Source organism: Taudactylus pleione, unplaced genomic scaffold (genome assembly GCF_031769625.1).
Source record: "Taudactylus pleione unplaced genomic scaffold, aTauple2 ptg000399l, whole genome shotgun sequence".
In the NCBI taxonomy this organism is placed as follows: domain Eukaryota; kingdom Metazoa; phylum Chordata; class Amphibia; order Anura; family Myobatrachidae; genus Taudactylus; species Taudactylus pleione.
Window position 1 is genome coordinate 2,770,357 of NW_028284801.1, and position 19,109 is coordinate 2,789,465.

General features: G+C 43.9%; 1 protein-coding gene across 2 annotated transcripts in view; it reads left to right on the forward strand.

Annotated features, from left to right (window-relative positions):
* ATCAY (ATCAY kinesin light chain interacting caytaxin) overlaps window positions 1-19,109 on the forward strand; it is a 108,397-nt gene that overhangs the window by 73,836 nt on the left and 15,452 nt on the right. For both annotated transcript variants that reach the window (XM_088446460.1, XM_088446461.1), the window contains one exon: window positions 7,549-7,635. In XM_088446460.1, the coding sequence (XP_088302586.1) occupies window positions 7,549-7,635 (87 nt within the window). The remainder of the gene's footprint in view (window positions 1-7,548; window positions 7,636-19,109) is intronic.

Below are 19,109 nucleotides of genomic sequence, written 5' to 3' on the forward strand. Positions count from 1 at the left end.
TATTGGGAAGAAAAGAAGAATGAAGTAAGTCCTGTGACCATAGAGAAGCGGGACCCCCTCCAATGTCCCCAGTCTATATCAAACGGGAGACATGAAGAGGGGTAACCGCCAGGGTCACAGGAGAAAAAGAAGTGGCGCCGCTACCAGCAGAGATGTCAGCTGTGTCTCTACCCTGTTGCCGTCGGGCATTGCAGGGGGGAGTCATCCGCCGATGTCCTCAGTGTAGAGGCGCAGTGGAGAGATAGATAAGTACCTGTAGTCTGGAAGGTAAGGAGCAGCACGAGTGTGTGGAGGGCAGCATGCAGGTTACAAACGTAGGACGCGCGTTTCGCCGGAGGGCTTGGTCACCTGATCGGTGACTACAGGTACTTATCTATCTCTCCACTGCGCCGCTACACTGAGGACATCAGCGGATGACTCCCCCCTGCAATGCCCGACAGCAACAGGGAAGAGACACAGCTGACATCTCTGCTGGTAGCGGCGCCACTTCTTTTTCTCCTGTGACCCTGGCGGTTACCCCTCTTCATGTCTCCCGTTTGATATAGACTGGGGACATTGGAGGGGGCCCCGCTTCTCTATGGTCACAGGACTTACTTCTTTCTTCTTTTCTTCCCAATACACATTTGTCATTTGACTGTTTTTTTTATTTATTTAGTCTCCTTTAATATGTGTGTCCCTTATTTGTCAAACATCAGTTGCACATATACATAGTCCCTATTTTTGGTGACAATATCCAAAATTCTATACCAGTATGGTCTATTAGCTCATTTTATGAGACCATAAATTCTCAGGTGCAGTATAGCACACATCTGTATATCTTATCTATCCCTCTAACAAGCTCTCTCATCTGGGTTTCCTTTTTGTTACTCCCTCTGCAATGCACATTGTATCAGAGGAGAGATACACTCAGATATCCCAGAAAGCAGAAGCGTTGCCTTCCTCTTCACCTGGGACCAACGCATCAGACACTCTCTCATCCCCTGTCTGATATAGACAGGTGACAGTAGAAGTGTATATGCGCTATTTCATCCAAGGTCTTACTTTCTTCCTCTGGTTTAGGTTATCAACATGTGTTAATGGGATCACAAAACATTTATTTTCAAATGAATGTATTAATCAAAAGTACATCTATTATTGAATATTTTTTTCAAAATTGCGTATGATCCCTATTCGCAGCACTTTACATATTACATGTCATTTTTTTTGTGTGGTATCATTTATATTGACCTATACAAACGGTCTTTTTGAGGGTCGCATCAGTAATATTCTCGACCTTATGATATGTTTTGACATTTGTTGTGCGACAGAGTCATTATATGTGTCATAATAATTGTTTCTCTTGTAACTAGAATTTGTTGAAATTCTGTAGGTACCATGAATTTGATTATCATCACTTTGATTAGATGATTTGAATCTATATGAGATAAATGTACTCCTTATTCTCATTTATATATTTTCACTTGTTGTGCAACAGAGTCATCATATGTGTGTCACAATATATGTTTTTCTGTGACTAGAATTTGTCTCTATATATTTAAGTATCACGAGTTTGATTATTATCATCTTGATTAAGATGACGTATACTTATTTGTGTTAAGTGTGTATGTCAATTATTATGGATTTCACTGGACATATCTCTATGTTTAATTTGCCTCTTTTTTCTTAACTAACTCCATGACTAGGATAATTAGTTAATTGTCTATTCATTTGTCAAACCAGTGTATTTCCAGATTCCCCTTCTTTTCTCTTTTAAGGTTCTTTATTAAAAGCTAAGTTTTATACTTTTTTTCACATCATCATATTACTGCTATTATATTATATTCAAGAGTGCCCCCATATAGACATTATTTGTCTTTCCCTCTGCCTTTGTTTCGAGCAAAAGTATCTCTTTATGTGTTCTGCACAAAGTCTAGGGGTGCACCACCAACCTTTGGTCATCTAGGATTGTCCAAATGATGAACCTGTATGCTGGTTTTTGTAATCATCTACCAATTAGTTTTTGACAACCATAAGATTTATGACTAGTGCGGACTCATCTCCTTTTTTCTTCCTATCGATTTGTTGCCTGATAAGATGCTTCCTCGAGGTCGCACCTATCCTCTATCCTTGCCAGAGACCAAAGCAATGTCTGAATACATCAAGGAGAATTTAGAGGAAGGGTTCATTTGTCCTTCTACGTCTCCTGCTGGTGCTGGATTCTTTTTCGTTGGGAAGAAGGATGGTGGGTTAAGGCCATGTATAGATTATCGAGGCCTTAATGACATAACAGTCAAAAATCGATACCCTCTTCCGTTGATTACAGAGCTATTCGACAGGGTCAAGGGATCCATCATTTTCTCTAAATTAGATCTACGAGGGGGCTTAGAACTTTATTCGTATCCGTGCGGGAGATGAGTGGAAAACCGCTTTTAATACCAGAGATGGTCACTTTGAATATCTTGTGATACCCTTCGGCTTATGTAGTGCTCCTGCTGTCTTTCAAGGCTTCGTCAACGAGATTTTCCGGGATTTGTTGTATGTCTCCGTAGTCGTTTACCTGGATGATATACTGATTTTTTTCCTCTTCTCTAGAAGAAAACCAAAGACATGTGAAGGAAGTGTTGTCTCGTTTGAGAAGGAATCATCTCTACTGTAAACTAGAGAAATGTGTCTTCAGTGTACCCAGTGTGCCATTCCTTGGTTATGTCATCTTCAGCTCCAGCCTGGAGATGGATCCCAAAAAGGTTCAGGCGATTTTAGATTGGTCTCGACCCCAGATATTGAAAGCCATCCAAAAACTGCTCGGATTCGCCAATTACTATAGATGCTTTATCAAAGGATTTTCGTCTCTGATGGCCCCCATCACAGCATTGACTCGTAAAGGTGTTAACCCTGCTCTTTGGACTCCTGAAACTGAGACAGCCTTCCAGCTTTTGAAACGAGCTTTTATCACTGCACCAATGTTAAGACAACCAGACGTGGACAGGCCTTTTTTGTTGGAGGTAGATGCATTATCGGAGGCGGTGGGAGCAGTTCTATCTCAATGGTATGAGGATAACCGAGTACACCCCTGTGGCTTCTTCTCCAAAAAATTTCTCCAGCTGAAAAGAACTATGCGATAGGAGAAAAATAACTTTTGGCAGTTAAGCTGGCACTTAAAGAATGGCGATATCTGTTGGAAGGGGCTAAATTCCCTTTCACTGTCTTCACCGACCATAGAAACCTCCTCTTCCTCTAAAATATCCAGTGTATAAGTCCTCGTCTGGCCCGATGGGCAATATTCTTTGCTCGATTCCATTTTATTCTGACCTTTCGCTCTGGAGCTCTCAATCAGAAAGCAGATGCTCTGTCTAGATCATTTTCCTGTGACAACAATACCATAATCTCTTGTAGTACTCCCGTGCTGGAATCAAGGGTGTTTGCCACCATACAGTTACAGCCCCCTACTGGGAGAACCTTTGTGGCCCCGAAGTTAAGGAAGCAGCTGCTCACGTGGGCTCACTCCTCTCGCTTTGCAGGACATTCTGGTACTCAGAAGACTCTAGAACTTTTAAAAAGGTCCTACTGGTGGCCCTTGATGAAAACTGATGTATTGCAGTTTATCTCATCATGTACCTCCTGTGCCCAAGACAAATCCTCACGTCAAGCTCCAGTTGGTGAACTGTTGCCTCTACCTATTCCATCACGTCCATGGACGCACCTCTCCATGGACTTTGTAATGGACTTACCAAGTTCTGAGGGTTACACCACCATCTGGGTCGTGGTGGATCGGTTTTCGAAGATGGTCCATAAAGTTCCTTTGAATCCTGAATTGGCTTATTTCTTCATCCAGCACATATTCTGCCTGCATGGACTCCCTACGGAAATAGTCTCTGATCGTGGTGCTCAATTTGTAGCAAAGTTTTGGAGAGCCTTATGTTCTGTCCTATAAGTGAAACTCAATTTTTCTACAGCCTACTACCCACAGCGTAATGGATCCACAGAGAGAGTCAATCAGGACCTTGAGACTTTTCTGAGAATATTCATGTCATCATCCCAAGACAACTGGTCCGAGTTATTGCCTTGGGCCGAATTTGCGCACATTGCCTCATATCATACCTCTATGAATCAAACTCCTTTTCAGGTGGTTTACGGTCTTCACCCTCGAATACCTGAGTTTCGGAGCCTGCCGGCTTTCGATGTTCCAGCCGTGGAGGATACAGTACAGAGGTTTGCGTCCATATGGGCTCCAGTGCGCACTGATTTGGAGAAGACGTCCTCTCGCTACAAATTACAAGCAGACAGGAGGCGAAGGAAGGTACCTTGCATGAAAGTTGGAGACCAGGTTTGGTTGTCCACCCAGAACCTACACCTCAGAGTTCCATCCATGAAGTTTGCCCCACGTTACATCAGACCCTTCTCCATCACAGATATCATCAATCCTGTGGCTTATCGCCTTCCGCTCCCCTCTTACTTAAGAGTTCCAAACTCTTTTCACATCTCCCTTCTCAAACCTTTGGTTCTGAATGAGTTCCTTAAGGTCCTCCCTGTTCCTCCTCGGATTCAGACTGAAAGAGGTGTGGAATTTGAGGTCTCTCAGGTTCTGGACTCTCGTATCCGCAGGGGGCGACTTCAATATATTCTGGATTGGAAGGGATACGGCCCAGAAGAACGCTGTTGGACCGATGCCCGAGACATCCATGCTCCCGCCCTGGTCAAGAGATTCCATACTGCTCATCTGGAAAAGCCTGGTGAGTGTCCTGAGGCCACCCATAAGGGGGGGGGTACTGTCATTACCAGAGTTTCTCGGCATGGTGGTCGACGGGTATTACCTGTGAGGTCATTATGGCGGGGGGCGTCTGGCGGTGGCGCTGGTGTTTGGCGAGGGGCGTTGGCTGTGCATGGTTCTGTGTGGGCATCTTGTCACTTTGGGCTGGTGAGGCCTGATGGTGCTTCCGTTCCGCACCGGCATGGGCGCCGCCATCTTCCCTCCGGTCACGAGACCTAATCGCCCAATCCTGGTTTGTCACATGCTCTCTCTGGCCAGTCACAACACAGCACTTGGTATTTAGGGAGGTTTACAGCCTCACTTCATTGTCAGTGCTACATGTTTCTCAGCATAGCTGAGAGAGAATTCCCTGTGCTCACCATCTGTTCCTGTGTAACGCTACCTGCCTGCCTGCTTGTCTTCTCCAACCCCGCTGGACAAACCTGCATCCTCCATTACCTTCCCCTTGCCTGAGAACCTGAGTCTGCTGTTCACCCTGCACCTTGCCTCCACTGACACTCTCCTGGATGATGAGGCTTCAGCTGCAAGTGGATTCTGAAATTTCAGTGGATTTAGCTACTGTGTGTCCCTACCAAATTCCAGAATACATTAAGCTCAGTCCCAACCATGTGGTACAGGAATGACGAGTGTTGCTCAGCAAATGGCAGGGCCATAACTTGGCTTGTGCGAGCGGTGCCATCGCAAAGAGCATAGGGCTCGGTGGGCAGCACCGTCGCTGCCGCATAGCCTTTGCTTCTGCCTAGCAGGGTGCCTATAACGGCACCCTGCAGCCAGGATCATTGCTGCAGTACTGTCTCTGTATGCTCCGGGCAGTGCTGTTTTTCCCAACACTGGCAGGCCCTACCCCCTCAGTGTGATGTCATGACATCATCCGGTCAGGGGGTGTAGCAGGCTCATAACGCAGTGTTGGCTAATTACAGTATTTGCAGATGGTATAATCATCGAAGGACGACGATAAGGGTGAGAAACAGGAGTGGATAACAATTAAATAAATATGTACTCACAAAATACTATATATACATATATATATATATATTATATATATATTTTTTTTTTTAATGTAGCCTCCATATGACAACATTATTGTATCTAGCCAGAATTCAGCAGGCTAAATCCCAATATGCCCAGCTCCTCTTATCAGAAGCAGTAAAACTTTCTGTCCGTACTATTATTGCATTTGCACAAAAAATTATAAAACAGCATTTGCATTGTGCTTCTGCAGTTTCCCTTGTTGTAAGTGACCTGTGTTGTGTGCAAATCCATTGTGTTTCTGAAAGAGCAGCTAAGTCTCATTTATAAAGCTCTTGCTCCATCCACTCATGTAGTTGGTCTCATCTACCTAGGCCAGTGGTTCTCAAACTCGGTCCTCAGGACTCCACACAGGTCACAATTCCAGGTCACCCAGCAGGTGTATAGGTGTATTCATTACTCACTGACACATTTTAAAAGATCCACAAATGGAGCTAATCATTTCATTTGTGATTCTGTAAGGAGACCTGGAAAACATGCACTGTTTGGAGTCCTGAGGACCGAGGGCCTGATTCAGAGCCGGACGCTCTGACAAAAGCGCTCGCTCTGAATCAGGGCCATCCTAACTAAAATTGGAGCAGCCTCCTGGCCGCTCGCATAGCTGTGGGTGACCACCCACAGCTTATGCGAGCGGCCAAAAACATGGTCGCGATGGTCTTGACCATCGCAACCATCGGGCTTGCGACGAGACCCTTGCGGTAGGGTCTCATTGACCGCAAGCCCGGAGTGCTTTTGGCTCTATCAGAGCCAAAAACACTCCCACTGACATCACTAGTGATGTCAGTGGGGCCGGACCCAGACGGTAGGCGTTCCCATGCGAACGCCTCCATCTGGGCAGCCACACCCCTGGCACGCCCACCAAAGGGGGCGTGCTGTCAATCACCATCGACAGCATGCCCCCTTTGGTGCGAGACCCGGAGCGACGGCTTCCCCGTCGCAAACCGGGTCTCACGCATGCGCACGACAGAGCAGCCTCCGTCGTGCGCATGCAGACTTGGGCAACATCGACCCGCTTGTGAGCACTCAGCGCTCACGAGCGGGTCTGAATCAGGCCCCGAGTTTGAGAATCTGTGATCTAGGCTATAGATAAACAATAATATCAGCAAATAATAATATTACTAAGTATTGGCGCTACACAAGACTGATAGTGGCTGGCTAGCTTTAGGGAGATGAGAAATAGTAAAAGCAGCAGCAGCGATAAAAGTGATGTGATACACTAACAAAATGATATCCATACAAAAAGAAAGTTAGATTTTTGATTCTATTATCCTTTTAACTTCTAACTGCCACTGTGACAAAATTTCAACTAAAGCACTAGGACGTTGCATTTCAGTATGTTGTTAGACTATTTTCATATTCAAGTCCAGATCTATATTGCACATTTGTTAAAAACTGTCCATAATATTTTGTGTAGGCTTTTACAGAATAATGGGGGGTATTCAATTAGCCGCGAGATTGCCGGTCCGGAGCTATTCAATTAGCGGGGACTACCCCATGCACAAGTCCCTGAAGTCGGACTGAACCTCGCAGCTCATGGTGGTCAAAAACATTGATTTTGCAGTTTCTGTGGAATCATTTTGTTTCTGTATGTGAGTCCCGATTTTTCGGCGCGGGAAAAAGGCTACTTGAGTAGCCTTTCCCCGTGCAACAGGGATTTTGTCTGGCAATTAGTCGTGGGGTAAACCCCGTGGCTAATTGAATGCCCCCCAATGTGTTTAAGTTTTTATTGTGAGGCTCACAAGGACTTGTAACAACTGCTTTCTTTCCCACAGACTAAGAAAAAATCTGAAATCTTTAATCATCGTCCATCCTTCCTGGTTTATCAGGACAGTGTTGGCCATCTCCAGACCATTCATAAGGTTAGATGTTCATCATTCATCAACAGTACCGCTAAACTGTCCCTTTTTCCTATTCAATTTCCTGTCTCCATCCTGACTACCTTATTGTTCCTGCTTCTAATCAAGCTGTTATATAGGTCTGTATAAATGCACTTGTTTATTTTTTCAGCAAAAAAAGTGTGGTTTCTTACATAATCACAATACATCCTGTGAGTTTAGTGCTTTGTCGTGTTGTAACTGTGTATAGTGAAATTAATTTGTGCTTCAGGCATGTTGCCAAATGCAATAGGATCCGAGTTTGATAAACTGCTGATTCTTCTGTGATTTTGCAGCAGGATTTAAAGCTGCAATTTTTTTAAAGGCAAAACCAGATTGCTTTTGGCCTATTATATGTGGCCAAATGGGATCCGGACAATATCCTGACAATCAGGATGCAGGTTCTTAGAATGCTGGTGCCGGAATCCCGACACCTGTTCGAATTATACTAGGGGAGAGTGACTACACGTCTTCCCTGCTGAGACAGGCAGCCTGGCTACACCGGAGAGCAGAAGCCGCTGGGTACAAACCGTGGGGCAGCACAGGCTTCCCGGCGGCTGCCTCTCCTTGCAGCCGCTGGGTACAAACAGTGGGGGCAGCGCTGGTTTCCCGATGGCTGCTGCTCACTGCAGCCGCCTGGTACAAACATTGCGGAAAGCTGGGTATTCATAATGGTGACAGGCTTCCCAGTGGCTGTTTCTCTCTGCAGCCACCGGGAGAGGGGGAGGGGGGTGCCGGGGCTGCCTGATCACTGCTGGTGATCGGGACACAGGACACAGGGGGAGGAGCCATGGGTGCAGAGGGGCCAGGAGGTCCCTTTTAGATTGGCGGCTGCTGGAAGATTATCTTCCCACAGCTGCCCAGTTGGCGTTTCTAACTGGTCGCATCAGACGCGACCATGTCAGGGAAGTGGTTAATGTTAATAGAGCTTAATTTTACATAAGTAGAAATAAAAAATCAGTCAGTCTCCACCATTATTTGAGCTGTTTTGTTATCCATCCTTCAGGACACATATCTATACTTTATATGACAATTATGTATGTTGTCTTATATTCTCCTGAAGTAGGAAAGCATTATTAATTCAAATACATCCAATTTAGTTTTCCAAAACTGTCACTGTCACTTTCTTTTCAAGAGCAAATGTCCAATGGGCAAAAAAACCCAGCAAAAAGTCAGAACAAGGGACCTGCCCATGGTTCTTGATGCATAGGTTCAAACTCTAATTTATAGATGAGAGGTTCAGTTTTGGCTCAGATCTTCCCTCTAAGTTCAGTATCAGAACGAGGCAAAACATCATCTTTCACAAATGTATCAGCGCAGATGTCCGTGAGAGATGACTTGTTGTCTGTCCTGAGATCAGAACTTGGCGGGAAGATCCAAGCCAAAACTGAACCGCTCATTCTGTAAATTAGAGTCTGAATCTATGCAACAAGGATTGTTTGCTGGAATATTAGGAGGATGTGTGCATACCAGAAGCTTTGTATTGTTACCATCCTTTTATTACCTGGCTTCATGATAATTTGTGTAAAGTCATTGTGCAGTGTTTTTATTCAGATCCTCAATTGGGTCACATAAAATGAAAAAGCTTATAAAGTGTTTAATGTCTTTCTGAAATATACATTTTTTACCGTCAGTTTTTTCACTAGACTCTGGGACATTATCTTCATAGGATTTGTTGAGATTTACTAGAAACAGTTCTCTCCACACTGACAGTCTTTGGCTCTGAAACTATCTGTCACAGGTGTGGTATAAAAGATCAACAATGTAAAGGTCGATGGTCAATTGGTCAACACTAGATGGTCGACATGCAATAGGTCAACAGGGACAAAATGTCGACATATGCAAAGGTTGACAATGCAGAAGGTTGACAGGTTCAATTGGTTGATACATTTCTTTTTTTGTAATTTAACCCTCCCCCTAGTGCCTAGTGCCTAACCCTTCCCTTTTTGCCTAAACCTAACCCTAGCCGAACCCGAACCTTCCCTCTAGTGCCCAGCCGTCCCCTTCAGTTCCGTAACCCTCCCCTAAGTGCCTTACCCTGACCTTAACATTTTTGAAAACAATAAAAAGTAGGGGTGAGCGGGTTCGTATATCTGAAATCCGAACCCCCCCGAGCACCCCCGATCCGAGTCAGGCTCGACTTTTCCCGCCTGACTCGAATCTGAAATCGAGGCAAAACGTCATCATCCCGCCTTCCGGGTCTCACGGGTTTTGGATCCTATATAAGGTACCCGCGTCGGCGCCATTTTCTCACTCGGCTGTGGACAGTGAAGAGGGAGGGTGGGAGTTAGGGCTGGCTGTGTAGTGTAGTGCAGTGTAGTGTAGTGTTGTGCTGTGCTGTGCTGCGCTGTGCTGCTGTTGTCCATAGGGGCTGTGTCCACTCCTCCAAAGTCCATAGGGGCTGGCTGTGTTGTGCTGTGCTGCTGTTGTCCACAGGGGCTGTGTCCACTCCTCCAAAGTCCATACGGGCTGGCTGTGTTGTGCTGTGCTGCTGTTGTCCATAGGGGCTGTGTCCACTCCTCCAAAGTCCATAGGGGCTGGCTGTGTTGTGCTGTGCTGCTGTTGTCCATAGGGGCTGTGTCCACTCCTCCAAAGTCCATAGGGGCTGGCTGGACTGTGTTGTGTAGTCAGTTGTCCATAGGGGCTGTGTACACTCCAAAGTCCTGTGCAGAGTCCCAGTCCTAAAGGGGTGCTGTAGTGTTGTCCAGGGGGTGCTCTGTCCATCTGAAATCGAGGCAAAACGTCATCATCCCGCCTTCCGGGTCTCGCGGGTTTTGGATCCTATATAAGGTACCCGCGTCGGCGCCATTTTCTCACTCTGCTGTGGACAGTGAAGAGGGAGGGTGGGAGTTATGGCTGGCTGGGCTGTGTAGTGTAGTGCAGTGTAGTGTAGTGTTGTGCTGTGCTGTGCTGCGCTGTGCTGCTGTTGTCCATAGGGGCTGTGTCCACTCCTCCAAAGTCCATAGGGGCTGGCTGTGTTGTGCTGTGCTGCTGTTGTCCATAGGGGCTGTGTCCACTCCTCCAAAGTCCATAGGGGCTGGCTGTGTTGTGCTGTGCTGCTGTTGTCCATAGGGGCTGTGTCCACTCCTCCAAAGTCCATAGGGGCTGGCTGGACTGTGTTGTGTAGTCAGTTGTCCATAGGGGCTGTGTCCACTCCAAAGTCCTGTGCAGAGTCCCAGTCCTAAAGGGGTGCTGTAGTGTTGTCCAGGAGGTGCTCTGTCCATCAGGGGTGCTCCCCCCAAGTGCAAAAAAAATTAAAATATTTTCTGTGTTTGTGAATTGTGTGCGCAGTAGCCGCACGTGCATCAACAAAGTAGTGCCAAGCGTGCGCCTGTGTCATAAGTAAAGGGCGGGCTGGCTTGACCGTTAAAGGGTGCTGTAACTCCCAAAGTACACTCCAAACCAAATAAAAAAATATTTTCTGTGTTTGTGAATTGTGTGCGCGGTAGCCGCACGTGCATCAACAAAGTAGTGCCAAGCGTGCGCCTGTGTCTTAAGTAAAGGGCCGGCTGGCTTGACCATTAAAGGGTGCTGTAACCCCCAAAGTACACTCCAAACAAAGTAAAAAATGTTATGTGTTTGTGAATTGTGTGCACTGTGGTTGCACGTGCATCAACAAAGGAGCAGCGCCAAGCGTGCGCCTGTGTCCCATAAGTAAAGGGCCGGCTGGCTCATTTCTTAAAGGGTGGTGTAACCCACAAAGTGCACTAGTCTCCAACAAAAATAAAAAATATTTTCTGTGTTTGTGTGCACCTTAGCCGCACGTGTATATCAATATAACATAAATGGAGGACCAAACTTTCTCCGATAAAAATAAAATAGGGAAAGATCAAGAACCACTTCCTCCTAGTGCTGTTGCTGCTGCTGGGAGTTGTTCATCATCCCAGAGAGGAAGTAGGAACACCACTACTTTTACTAAACAATTGACCCTCCAACAGTCCTTAGCGAGGAGGATGAAGTACGACAGCAGTCATCCTGAAGCAAAACGTATGACTGAGGCCTTGGCTGCTATGTTGGTGTTAGACATGCGTCCAGTATCCGCCATTAGTGCAGTGGGATTTAGACAATTGATGGAGGTAGGGTTCCAAATCCCGTCTAGATTCCACCTGCATCCTCAAAGCAGCAGCGACAAGCGTGCGTCTGTCTGTTAAAGGGTGGTGTAACCCTTAAGGTACGCTCCACAAACAATAAAAAAATTATTCTTTTTTTTTCTGTCTTTGTGAATTGTGTGGGCTGTAGCCGCACCTGCATCCTCAAAGCAGCAGCGACAAGCGTGCGTCTGTCTGTTAAAGGGTGGTTACCCCCAAAGTGCGCTCCAACAAAATAAAATAATCTTTTTTTCTGTGCTTGTGTGTGAAATGTATGCGCAGTAGCCGCACCTGCATCCTCAAAGCAGCAGCAACAAGCGTGCGTCTGTCTGTTAAAGGGTGGTGTAACCCTCAAAGTGCGCTCCACAAAAAATAAAAAATTCTTCTTTTTTTTCTGTCTTTGTGAATTGTGTGGGCTGTAGCCGCACCTGCATCCTCAAAGCAGCAGCGACAAGCGTGCGTCTGTCTGTTAAAGGGTGGTGTAACCCTCAAAGTGTGCTCCACAAAAAATAAAAAATTCTTCTTTTTTTTCTGTCTTTGTGAATTGTGTGGGCTGTAGCCGCACCTGCATCCTCAAAGCAGCAGCGACAAGCATGCGTCTGTCTGTTAAAGGATTACATCGGTGCCAGCATCCAAGTAGGCATGTCAGACAGTCCGTACCTGTACTGGCAGGAAAAAGAGGCAATTTGGAGGTCCCTGTACAAACTGGCTCTATTTTACCTGAGTTGCCCCCCCTCCAGTGTGTACTCCGAAAGAGTGTTTAGTGCAGCCGGGAACCTTGTCAGCGAAAGGCGTAGGAGGTTGCTTCCACAAAATGTGGAGAAGATGATGTTCATAAAATGAATTATCAACTCTTCCAGGGAGACTAGCCTCCGTAGAGACAGTTTGTGCAGGGACAGATTAATTGCCAGCTTGTTTTGTGGGGGCCCAAACGAACCAATCATTTCAGCCACAGTCTTGTGGCAGACCCTGGCGCTGAAATGATTGCTTTGTTAAAGTGTGCATGTCCTGTTTATACAACATAAGGGTGGGTGGGAGGGCCCAAGGACAATTCCATCTTGCACCTCTTTTTTTTTCTTTGCATTATGTACTGTTTGGGGCCTAGTTTTTCAAACTGCCATCCTGTCTGCCACTGCAGTGTCACTCCTAGATGGACCATGTGTTTGTGCCGCCCACTCGTGTCGCTTAGCATAGTCATCCAGCTACCTCGGTGCAACCTTTTGGACATAAAAACACTAGTGTGAGGTGTAGAGAATAGACTGGAAATGAGTGGAAATTAAGGTTATTGAGGTTAATAATAGCATAGGAGCAGAAAAACCAACAAATTCTGTGATTTTAGCTGTTTTTATGCTTTTTTTAAAAAAAATACAGATCCAAAACACAAAACCCAGAACCCAAAACACGGAAGGGTGGTTTTGGCAAAACCAATCCAGATCCAAAACACGAAGAAAGATCCAGATCCAAAACCAAAACACAAAACACGAACAGTGGCCGGTGCACACCCCTAATAAAAAGTGTCGACCATATGTGTGATGACAATTTGAACCTGTCGGCCGTTTAACCCTGTTGACCTTCTGCACTGTCGACCTTTTGTACCTGTGAACCTATTACATGCCGACCATCTGGAGTCGACCAATTGACTGTCGACCTTTACAATGTCCATCTTCTATTCAGATACCATCTATGACATAACCCTAAAGCAAAGCACAGCCAAATGTAGCCTAAAATTTAACTTGTTTTTCCCCAAATATATCTTTTGTGGTTGTGGGCAAAATGTTAAATCTTTTTTAATCAATCCTGTGCAAGCTTAATGTCCACATGGGCTTGGAGCTAAAATTTATGATGGGCCTATTTTGTGCAGGTGCAGGTGTTGTGACAAGTGCCGCAGCAGTGTGACTGGTGATATGGGGTCGTGACCAGAGTGGTGTAGGTGTGGTTTTCAAAGGGGTGTGGCCTGTGATGTGGGTGTGTTTATTTCCATGAAGGGCATAGCAGGCACTTACCTTCAACCTTGTGAAAGAATGTAAGCTACATTGTCTACCTTTCCTTGTGTGCAAGAATAGTTTAGCTTTATAAAACAAGAAAAAAAATCTAAAATTATTGGCATATTTCTATAAGTGCTATCAATGTTTATATTCATCCTTTTATTAATCGGATTTTAGTATGTTTTATACGAGCCGTACAGAGTGCCGCCCATTCGACTGTATATATATATACATCATAGGCAAACGCAGGGGGGGTTCCTGTTGCCTGGAATCCCCCCTCCCCCAGCCCACACCATGACCACAACAGAAATAGTAATATAATAGAATTTAACTAGTGCTGCATGTTCTTCTTAGTATCGCTAATGAAATAAATTAGCACCACCCATGGATCTTTTAACATGAGTCAGCCAGTAATAAATACACCTATGCACCAACTAAGAGATCTGGAAAACATGCACTGTTAGGGGTGCAATGCTATAGACCATCAATAGCGCTGATTATTAATGCCATCTAATAATACACTATCCAGTGCATAAGGAGACCAATATGTACATATATGTCCAGGAAAGTGCTAGGTTCTTCTGATGCTCCCACAGACTCCCGGAATTGCTGCAATGCTCTGGAATTGTGCCCACATATAAAATAAAAATATTCAGCTCAGGCAGGATGGCCCTACTGCCGCATCTAATGGCTTACTGTGATTGCTGGTCCTGTATATGCTGGAATTATGGCACAAAATATACTTTGCATGACGCATATTAAAGCTGGTTAATTGCTAATTATGCTTGGATTGGCCACACACACTCTAAAATCAAGCATTTGGAAACCCCCCTCTAGAAATCCTGCGTTTGCCAGTGCATATATATATATATATATATATATATATATATATGTATATATATAACTGGAGGTGCGGCACTCCCTTATAAAGAACCACGCAGACCACAAAGGTAATAAAGAACGTTTCAGTACTTTAAGTACTATCTTCAGCCATACAATAGATTGTAAGCTTGCGAGCAGGGCCTTCCTACCTATATATCTGTCTGTTATTACCCAGTTTTGTTCTATTAATGATTACAATTGTAAAGCGCAATGGAATATGCTGTGCTATTTAAGAAACTGTTAATAAATAAAATAAAATGAATACAAAACCCAAATACATATCTTACCTAAATACAACCCCTGCCCACTGTGCATGAACCACGTCCGGAGGCAAATCCAGATGACGTCAGCAAAAAGCGCATCATAATTATAAGACCCAAATACTTCACCATGGTAACCAATATACAAAACGGTCAAATATTCGTGCTGCATTGTCATGCGGTTCTAGTGATCAACCAGTGGCTCGCAACTTTGTGGAGTGTAATCATGGCTTGGCATGCCTCCGCTATAGAATGATTGATCATGTCCCACAACGAAGTAGAGGAGGAGATAGAAATCGCTTGTTGTTACAATGCGAGGCGAGATGGATTCACCGCCTGGTTGTGGTTGCACCACGAGGGTTGAATGAGTCACTGGGATTGTCATGTTTCTAAAACGTTTTTCTAAGAAACAGTGTTTGTTTGCATTTGTCTAATTTTATATTTTTATATTTATTTTTTATATTTATTTGTATTTTTTTCTTTTTATTATTTATATTATATTCTTTCTTTTCAATACTTTTTTTTATACATTATTGCTATAATGGTCTCTGATATGGTACATAACTATTATTGTTTTGGATTCTGTCTCTGAATATTTATTTTAAAGTTATTTGATTAGATGTATTATGTAATATGATGTTCTTGTATATCGTTAGCATTGCTATTTCCACATGTGTCCGTTTTGTATATTGGTCACCATGGTGAGGTTACATGTGTCCATTTTGTATATTGGTTACCATGGTACCATTTGGGTCTTATAATTATGACGCGCTTTTTGCTGACGTCATCGGGATTCGTCCATCGGACGTGGTTCGTTTGGCGTGCTTCTTGCACATTGGGCAGGGGTTGTATTTAGGTAAGATATGTATTTGTGTTTTGTATGGCTGAAGATAGTACTTAAAGTACTGAAACGTTCCATATTACCTTTGTGGTCTGCGTGGTTCTTAATAAGGGAGTGCCGCACCTCCAGTTATGTATTTAACCCTTTTGTGAGGGCACCTCTGCAGATTACTGGTTATTATCTGGAGTGCCGGATCCTGGAACATTATATATTTACCGTGTGTATATACTGTATATCCTGAGGTAGGTGGACACCTCCTTACACACAGCAGCCAGGAAACAGCACTCCAGTCGTGGGTTTTTTGTGCAAGCTGGTCGGCACCAGTTTTTATTGTGCAACTCCAATAGTCAAATAAACCAAACATAACATAAACCCTAGCCCGGCTGGGCACTGACTAGACAGGTAATTTTCTCTCTACAAGTGGCAAGGCCTACTGCCTCGCCACAAACACAGCACTTTCAAAAGGTCCCAGTGTCTCTGAACAAAACCTGGGTGTTCTCCCCAGGGTGTGTGAGACACTGCATCTAAACTCGTACACAGCTATATTGAACCACTTCCAGGTGTAATCCCTAATTAGCCTGCTCTCAGGCTGAAAGGCCTAACACCTGAGACGGCCCAGTGGATGGAGCCCTCCCTTCTCTCTCATATCCACACCCCCAGAACCCATTCTCCGGCTTTTACCAAAAGCCGACTCTCAAATCTGTTTGTAAAACAGACTTTTCCTGGGGGTTAAAATACATGTTACAGGAATCTGGAACACATATACACGCCATCCCTAAGTTCTCCAGTGTTTCTATCACAATATATATATATATATATATATATATATATATATATATATATACATACAGTCAGGTGCATAAATATTGGGACATTGACAGAATTTTCATATTTTACGAGCAAACCATGATAAATAAGATCAGTACATGAATAAAATCACATCACAATTGCTGATAGTACACAATAGTTTCCATCTATATCCTGTCTGACTGTGATCTCTGAAAGAAACTCTCATTACTTGGCAGTGAAAGAGTGAATCCTAACCACTGTATCACGTTCTATCCTGTAGAGTGTAGTACAAAAATTGTACTGTATCAAAGGCATGTCACATACAGTCAGGTGCATAAATATTGGGACATTGACAGAATTTTCATATTTTGGCCTCTTCACCACCACAATTGCTTTGAAATGAAACAAACAAGATGTGCTTTAACTGCAGACTTTCAGATTTAATTTGAGGGTAATTACATCCAAATCAGGTGAACGGTGTAGGAATTACAACGGTTTCTATATGTGCCTCCCACTTTTTAAGGGACCAAAAGTAATGGGACTATCAACTCAAAAGCTATTTCATGGACAGGTGTGGGCTATTCCCTCGTTATTTCATTATCAATTAAGCAGGTAAAAGATCTGGAACTGATTCTAGGTGTGACATTTGCATCTAGAATCATTTGCTGTCTCTCAATATGAGATCCAAAGAGCTGTCACTATCAGTGAAGCAAGCCATCATTAGGCTGAAAAATCAAAACAAACCCATCAGAGAGATAGCAAAAACATTAGGTGTGGCCAAATCAACTGTTTGGAACATTCTTAAAAAGAAAGAAAGCACCGGAGAGCTCAGCAACATCAAAAGACCCGGAAGACCACGGAAAACAACTGTGGTGGATGACAGAAGAATTATTTCCCTGGTGAAGAAAAACCCCTTCACAACAGTTGGCCAAATCAAGAACACTCTCCAGGAGGTAGGTGCATATGTGTCAAAGTCAACAATCAAGAGAAGACTTCACAAGAGTGAATATAAAGGGTTCACCACAAGATGTAAACCATTGGTGAGCCACAAAAACAGGAAGACCAGATTAGAGTTTGTCAAACAACATCTAAAAAAGCCATTACAGTTCTGGAACAACATCCTATGGACAGATGAGACAAAGATCAACTTGTACCAGAGTGATGGGAAGAGAAGAGTATGGAGAAGAAAAGGAACTGCTCATGATCCAAAACATACCACCTCATCAGTGAAGCATGATGGTGGTAGTGTCATGGCGTGGGCATGTATGGCTGCCAATGGAACTGGTTCCCTTGTATTTACTGATGATGTGACTGCTGACAAAAGCAGCAGAATGAATTCTGAAGTGTTACAGGCAATATTATATGCTCATATTCAGTCAAATGCTTCAGAACTCATTGGACGGCGCTTCACAGTGCAGATGGACAATGACCCGAAGCATACTGCAAAAGCAACCAAAGAGTTTTTAAGGCTAAAAAGTGGAATGTTATGCAATGGCCAAGTCAATCCCCTGACCTGAATCCGATTGAGCATGCATTTCACTTGATAAAGACAAAACTGAAGGGAAAATGCCCCAAGAACAAGCAGGAACTGAAGACATTTGCAATAGAGGCCTAGCAGAGCATCACCAGGGATGAAACCCAGCATCTGGTGATGTCTATGCATTCCAAACTTCAGGCTGTAATTGCCTGCAAAGGATTTGCAACAAAGTATTAAAAAGTGAAAGTTAGATTTATGGAGCGTACACACGGTCAGATTTGTCAGACTTGTCAGATTTGTCAGATGAACGATTGAACGATTTGAACGATTGAACGATTTTTGACTGCATTAAAATGAATGGAATCGTCCAAGTCTGACTGCAAACCCATCAGATGTCAGATATCGTTATCTGACAAACGGGAACGTGCATCGTTGATCGTCCATCGTTCAGGCATGTCAGATATGAACGATTTTCCTTGAGATATGAACGACTGAACGATTTTTAAATAGTTATCGTTCATATCTGAAGGAAAAATCTGATCGTGTGTATGCACCATTAGGATTGTTTAGTTTGTCCCATTACTTTTGGTCCCTTAAAAAGTGGGAGGCACATATAGAAATCGTTGTAATTCCTACACCGTTCACCTGATTTGGATATAATTACCCTCAAATTAAATCTGAAAGTCTACAGTTAAAGCACATCTTGTTTGTTTCATTTTAAAGCCATTGTGGTTGTGAATAGAGGCCAAAATATGAAAATTCTGTCAATGTCCCAATATTTATGCACCTGACTGTATATATAGATACCAAAAAATATGGTACGGCACTCAGTGAGACTCCAATAGCATACATATAAACACAGCACTACAGTGCTTCTTTGTCTACATATTTTTTGGTATCTGCATTATCTGTCGGGAGGTGCACCGGAGCTTTCATTATATACAGGGAGCGTCGGACCATATGGACTTTGTGTGTGTGTATGTATATATATATATATATATATATATATATATATATAGAAAATTGGGTGGGTACAGGAGCTTGGGGCACACTTAAGGGAACCCAAGAGGGGGTAGTGTGATATGTAGACGATCATAATGTCAACATTCATCATGTTGACATGAAAATGTCGACATT